Raw genomic sequence first — 7,500 nt, 5'->3', positions numbered from 1 at the left:
AAATGTCAGGTGTCTTGTGTGACCGCGGAATCAACATAAAGGTTAAAGGAAGAATGTATAAGACAGCTTTGATATATGGACTTATGGAGCAGAAACATGGCCGGTAAAGAGAGTGCAAAAGAAGAAATTGGATGCGGTAAAGATGAAAATGTGTAGAGTGATCAAAAATGGACTGGTTCAAGAGTGAAGGTATAAGAAGAACTACTATAGTCGTAGAGCTATCAAAGAAGGCCCAGAAAAGACTGCAGTGGTAAGGCATGTGATGAGAACGGATGAGACATACTATGTAAGGAGGAGAGTCGGGCTTATGGAGGTGTCTGGTGGGAGAGGGGTAGACCGGAGCGAAAGTGGTTGGATGTTGAGATCTGAGAGTCAAACGTTGGACTAAGACGATATGTTGACCGAGCCAAGTGGAGAAAAGGTGTCAGAAACATCGATCCCACATAGAAATAGGAAAAATGTTAAAAAAGAAGGCAAAATCCCAGTAAAGGCGTTAAGAAGTAGCCGTAGAAGAATCTGATCTAATGGGTGGTTTAAATACTGATGTGGTCGGGTTTACCGCATTAAGGATATTCCTCATTTTTCAACCCAAATAATGTACCAGACCAGTCTACCAACAGCCAGGTACTTCATATAATGTTTATGATATTAAAAGTAATTTTGAGGGATTCCACACGGGTTTCTGAGTTGTCAGCCGAAAATTCCGGCTTAGCACGAGGAGTAATAAGTTCTAGAGAGAGAGAGAGAGAGAGAGAGAGAGAGAGAGAGAGGGGGTGGGGGCAAAATCAATTATTTAAAAGTATTTTAAAATGCTTATGCCAACGTCCGCACCTTTGCACTATCGTTCTATAAACTGCGGTTAAAAAAAGACATACCGTGTCGTTCTCCCGCATTAGCTGCCACTCCGACCCTGACGTGTCATTAATAACGTATAATAAATCGTTCCAGATAACTCGCGCTTTCTCAGTTCTTCGTAATGGGATATTTTTAATTGGTTTACACGAAAAGTCAGTGAGTGTTTGTGTGTTCCCTGGCGCGTTGAACGTGGAAATCATATGAACGATGTGTAGAAAAATACCTCGTTATCGAAAGGAAATTTTCTCCTAGAGATCTGTTCTTTAATTTTGAGAGTGTTCTGTTTATTTGAGGTTCATTGCTCACAAAAAGTGAGAGAAATTTTCGTTCCCAGGAGCTCTCAGGGTGATTGCCAAGCGCTCGTTTAGAAATACATTTTGAAAGGCCGCCGATAGTTCTTGTACAGAGGTATTTTAAATCAGAATATTTTAAAGAATACGGTTTACATTTGGTTTGTGGATTTTCACTAAGGAAAGCCGTTATTAGATCCCTCTGAACTTGGGCAAACCAGGTCGTCCATAGCACCCACTATTACGTATTATTATTATTATTATTATTATTATTCAGAAGATGAATCCTATTCGCATGGAGCAAGCCACAGAGACAACTGACTTGAAAAATCAAGCTTTCAAAGAATATGGTGTTCATTAGGAAGAAGTAAGAATGAGGTAAGGGGAAGTTCAGAAAGAATAAATAGATAAAAATGTATGAAAACGTAAGGAGAATATGCAAATCCGAGGCCGACCATAATTATCCGTCTTTATCGAAATTAATCTAATCATTTCTTGGAAATGTCGCAGTTCAGTTCTACTCTGGATAACTTTAATTGATATTAATGAAAGATCCTCTCATTTGGTCTCATTTGTAGACTTCCTTTCTCAGCAGGAAATGGGTTTTGAAATTAGGGTGCACGTTTCATCTATAATAATAATGTCAATTATTACTCATCAAGTGCACGAAGCAAGGCAGGACGAAAAAAAGGGCTATTTCCATATATTCTGTATTAACATCGCTACAGAATAAGCGTTATGAAAAATGGATGACATTATTATTATTATTATTATTATTATTATTATTATTATTATTATCATTGATATTAAAGAGAAACACAATGTATATATATGTCATATCACATTACCATGATTCATATACATACATCGAGTTACAAATGTCCTTTAATATCTAATTCGCTCTACCTCGGAATTAATATATTTTCAAATATGTTCAACCGAAGGATAATTTTTTAGTCGATAAATCTCTTCTCGCCTAAAAAATTCCCCTTCGGTTAAACATATATGAAAATATATTAATTCCGAGGTAGAGCGCATTAGATATTAAAGGACATTTGTGCTCGATATATATATATATATATATATATATATATATATATTTTTACACATATATACAATGTGTATATATAATTATATAATTATATGTATATATAAGATTGAATATATAATAGATAATTATATGTATGTATTTACAAAATTAGAGTTTTCGAGAACCTGCTCGATGCTCCTTTGCAGATTGAGATGAAGAAACTGAGTAGGTCCTCGAAAGCTCATGTTATGGAGTTTGGAATCGAAAAATGTGCCTTGGTCAACATATAAAAAGGCAGACTGACGAGGAATGAAGGGATAAAGCTACCAGATGGGAATAGCATCAAACACATAGATGAGATAGGATACAAATACCTGGGAATAATAGAAGGAGAGGATATAAACACCAAGAGATGAAGGACACGATCAGAAAAGAAAACGTTCAGGAATTTAATGAAAAATCTAGAGGGAAGTGTCAGCGTTCTTAGACACCAATGCTGATCAAGAGCCCGAGTCTGGCAGCAATCAGTGATATCTGAATATTTACTGGTCCGCTAACGTCGTGGCGTTTCGCACAGATGTCGCGGGTTCACGCCTGCCTTGGGGCAATGAAAAATCACTGGCTCTTTATCATGATCATTTACTGGGAAGTTGAAACCAACATTTTTTGGAAGCTCGAATTTCACGTCAATGGCCCTGCGTGCTTGTTCCATGTGAACAGGTTTCATCTAATAATAATAGTAACAATGTATCAGATTAAAAACAGCTAAGTATTCATACCAGTTTTAGTCTTAAACATGGTACACACTATGCCATCATGTATCAGCTACATGATGCAGTAGTTGCTCTGTGTGCTGCAAAAAAGAAACTTTTGAGGAAGAAGAGAACCTTGTGGTGTAAGCAATGGCTTTCTCGGCGACCTCTGAAGGGAAGCTTCAATGAAATATTTTTGGAGCTACAAGTCGAAAATCCAACAGACTTTGAAAATTACACAAGAATGCCAATCCTTGCATTTTATAAATTGTTGGAAAAAAATTGAACCATATATTTGTAAGCAGGACACCAGTTTTCGAGACAGCATATCACCAGGAGCTCGTTTTTGCAGCTGGAGGATCGTATGAAAGCCTCCAAAATTCAACCAGGGATTTCAAAACAGAGCCTCGGTCTAATCATCCCCGAAACCTGTGAAGCCATCTATAATGTCCTTAGGGAGGATTATTTGAAAGTAAAAGGTTCAAATATAGGTACAAAGTACACAAATATTTTTTTTATTACAGGAAACGCAGCTCATCAAAACACCATAACTTCGGAGTGTAGATACTTTGATTGCAGACATTTCCCTGTAGAATTGTGTCTTCAGGGTGTGCAGCAGTTTAGTAATGTCTTCATTCCGCAATGTACAGTTTACAAAACTCGATAACTTCTGATTTATAGTTTCCAAGCTTGCATTCCTGATGTTTCTCATCTTGTAATGCTTGCATTTGATGTTCCTTCAGTAATTCAATAAAATGTAGTGTTAGTCCTTGTCCACTCAAGGGGTTTGGCGGGTAGTGGTGAGCGGACTCCTCTCTGAATGTTGGTGCATCACTGAGCTGCCGCTGCGTAATGAAATTGCTCTGCCCCATCAACACGTTGGTGATGCAGCTTCGTGTTGAAAAAGTCGTTTTTCAACGCCTCCATCTAACACTGCGAGCATCATGATGCATAGTGTGTACGGGGCTTTACGTTTATTCCCTATTCTGAAAACTACATGGGAATGCGTATATAATCTTGAGATGCAAAAGATGATAATGACAGTACTATACTCTGACGAAGGTGGGGATTTGCGATGTCTTACCGACAACGACGGGGATTCTGACGATGACCTCAATGCCTGTGGGTAATGCATAGTTTTACTGATAGTAGTTTTAGCTACATAAATTGCCTATGCTTCATGAGTGGAATACTTATGAATTGCTTATGTATCATGACTGGAACGCTTAGGAATTGCATATGCTTCACGGTTGGAATTCTTATAAATTGATTATGCTTCATGACTGGAACGCTTAGGAATTGCATATGCTTCACGACTGGAATACTTATGAATAGCTTAAGCTTCATGACTGGAACGCTTAGGAATTGCATTTGCTTCACAATTGGAATATATGAATTGCTTATGCTTCATGACTGGAATGCATAGAATAGCATAAGCTTCACGATTAGAATACTTAGGAATGCATATATTTCATAATTGGAGTAATCAAGAGGTGGATGTATCTTATGACCGGACTACTTAGGTATTGTATAAGCTTCATGATTGGAATAATCAGGAATTGCATGTGTTTCGTGACTGGAATAATTAGGAAATGCTTATGTTTCATGATTAGAATACTTATGAATTGCATAAGCTTCATGATCGGAATAATTAAGAAAGGAATAATCATGAACTGCATATGCTTCATGATTGGAATATCAGGAATTGCAAATGTTTAATGGCTGGAATCCTCAGGAATTGCATATACTTCATGACTGGAATACTTAAAAACTGCATATGCTCCGTGACTGGAATACGCAGGGACTGTATATGCCTCACGATTGGAATACTTAGGATGAACAAATTCCTCATAGTCGGAGTAGACGAATTGGATATGCTTCATGACTGGAGTCATTAGGAATGGCTTATGCTTCATAATTAGAATACTTAGAACTGCATATTCCTCGTAATTGGAATGCTTAGAAATTGCATATGCTTCATGACGATGAAACCTAAATATGAATAGGTATTGCATATTCTTACTGACGATGGCCTGAATATTCATAGGGACTACATATTCTTACAGACTATAAGGACACCACTTGCGGGTATTGTGGATTCGTACCGACGCCGACTGGAATGGTATCTTCTCACTAAAGGTTAAAATACTTACAGGTATAGTATATTGACACTAATGACGGCTATAGTAGATTCACATCAACCGTACATTTGATGTCTAGCCAGACCCTTACGACGGTCCTGATTGGCTGTTGATAAGCCAATCACACGGCTGGTAGCTCTCAGTTTCTCTCGTAGTTCACATAGGTGGGATGCATGTTCCACCGCTCCTGAGGGATACGTCTTTCAAAAGCATACCCCAGGAGAGGTGGGACATACATTCTATCCATGTGAACTCTCTCGAGAGACTGAGAGTTTCCAGCCGTGTGATTGGCTTATCAACAACCAATCAGGAGCGTCGTAAGGGATTGGCCTATAGACATCAAATGCACGATTGATGTGAATCTATTATAGTATACTTACCGGGATTGAATATTATTTCAGGGACTGTATATTCTTACGTATGACGACCACGTTACGGTGGTTGAACAATATACCGCATGTTCTTTGTGACGAAGACTGAAATACTTACGGGGATTGTATATTCTTACTGACGACGACTGGCGACACGTCAGCAGAGCGACGAAACCCTGCCGGAAGCTGGCGTTGAAGCCGCAGTAGATGATGGGGTTGACGGCCGAGTTCGAGTAGGCTATGAAGTAGGCTGCGAACTCCATCGAAGCGAACCAGCTCGGCAACTGTGAGGATGATTTAAACAAAATAAATAATAATAAAAAAGAAAATATTGAATGACAGAGAGATAATGACGATAATAAACCAAAGATATGATTTACTTGGAAAAATAGGGGGGAGGGGGCGGGGAACGAAAATGAGCTTTCAACAAAAAGGGGTTTCATCTGTGATTTAGTATTTACTGTATGAATTTAGCAGTGATAATTGTCTTGTGTTTTTTTCTGCAGAGTCAGTTGCGGATAGGGGACAATTGTTATATATATATATATATATATATATATATATATATAACTATATATTATACATACACATATACATATATATATATACAATATATTACATATATTTATGTCTATGTATAAATTACATATGAATTATATGTAAGTATACATACTATATATATATATATATATATATATATATATATATATATATATATATATATATGTGTGTGTGTGTGTGTGTGTGTGTGTGTGTGTATGTATGTATGTATAAGGAAGAGACGTATGGACGCACACCTCATTATGCCGTACGTGCACGAAATTATTGTAGAGGATGAGACTCTGCAGAGGCGTCCAGCACAGCACGAAGACGAGGAGCACGACGGAGACCATTTTGACGACCTTCTTCTTCGCCCTCGTCGCTGTGTTGAGGGCTGGGGCGCAGTGCTCCCCCGGCAGCTGCGTCATCCACATCCGCCAGACCACAAGGCTGAGGGAATTAGTGACAATTACTCGCGGGCGCGAATTAGGATAATTAAGATGATGATCTCGTGAAGTCGATTTAACTTCATTCGAATAATGCCATTGTCATAAATGGGTACTCAACTATGCTTCTGGCTGGATGGTGAAATCAAGGTCCGTGACGATTATAGTCAAATCTCAAAGGACTTTTAATTGCAGCACTGACGTCAATCGAAATGAAATGCAGGTGGACGGAGGAACAAACTTCTCCTTAGTTTGACTGAATCAGACAAAAAAAAAAAAAAAAAACAAAAACAAAGGAAAAATAGAGTTATTCTAAGTCTAAGGGCCTCCATACACTGAACGATTGTCTGAACGACTGTCTGTATCGTTCGCAAAAACACTGTGTATGGGCTTGTCTGAATGCCAAAATGGGCGGAATCTGTCACGACCAGGTTGCTGGCTTGCGACTTAATAAGTCTGTCATACACAGATCGTTCACTGTATGGGTTTATCTGCCTGAATAACGCGATCGCGCGCGTCTCTTCTAGAGACGATGCCATGTCTTCTCGAAACAAAATCTTTGTTCAGACTGAAATCGGTGTGGAGATCGTTCATACTGTCTAAATAGTGTGTGGGGGTCGATAACGACAATCGTTCAGATAGTCGTTCAGACAATCGTTCTGTGTATGGGAGCCTTAACCTCCTTGGTTCTTACCTGTAGTTGATTAACATGATCAGGACAGGTAGGAAATACAGCGCTATGGTGAAGGCCGTGTAGAAGAGGGTCTTGGGGTCGTAAACAATGACGCAATAGCCCACGGTGGGGTCGAACTTAGCCTTCGAGGGCCAGATCTCGTCGCAGTGCCATGACGTGTAGTTCTTCCACTGAGGAGGAAAAGAGCTTTACATTTTACCACCGAAGGATAATTAAAAAATTGTGCTGTAGAGATGTATAGAAATGTACACTGAGAGATGTCGAGAAGTAGCCCAGTTCTCATTATCGTCTTAATAATGAGAGATGAGCAAACTCTTGATGGCTTCTTGTGTGAATTTCCTGCCAGTCTTTACTCGCTATTGTAACGTTCATGATATTATT

The 7,500-nt window shown here is 38.8% G+C and overlaps 1 protein-coding gene across 5 annotated transcripts in view; it reads right to left on the bottom strand.

Moving 5' to 3' along the window:
• The window catches only part of LOC135224607 (QRFP-like peptide receptor), a 338,517-nt gene that overhangs the window by 27,433 nt on the left and 303,584 nt on the right, over window positions 1-7,500 (bottom strand). For all 5 annotated transcript variants that reach the window (XM_064263769.1, XM_064263770.1, XM_064263771.1 and 2 more), the window contains 3 exons: window positions 7,120-7,289; window positions 6,237-6,429; window positions 5,558-5,723 (listed from right to left, as the gene is read on the bottom strand). In XM_064263769.1, the coding sequence (XP_064119839.1) occupies window positions 5,558-5,723; window positions 6,237-6,429; window positions 7,120-7,289 (529 nt within the window). The remainder of the gene's footprint in view (window positions 1-5,557; window positions 5,724-6,236; window positions 6,430-7,119; window positions 7,290-7,500) is intronic.

Source organism: Macrobrachium nipponense, chromosome 12 (assembly GCF_015104395.2).
Source record: "Macrobrachium nipponense isolate FS-2020 chromosome 12, ASM1510439v2, whole genome shotgun sequence".
In the NCBI taxonomy this organism is placed as follows: domain Eukaryota; kingdom Metazoa; phylum Arthropoda; class Malacostraca; order Decapoda; family Palaemonidae; genus Macrobrachium; species Macrobrachium nipponense.
The sequence above is the reverse complement of the archived record's forward strand: the minus strand, read 5'-3'. Positions and strand labels throughout refer to the sequence as shown.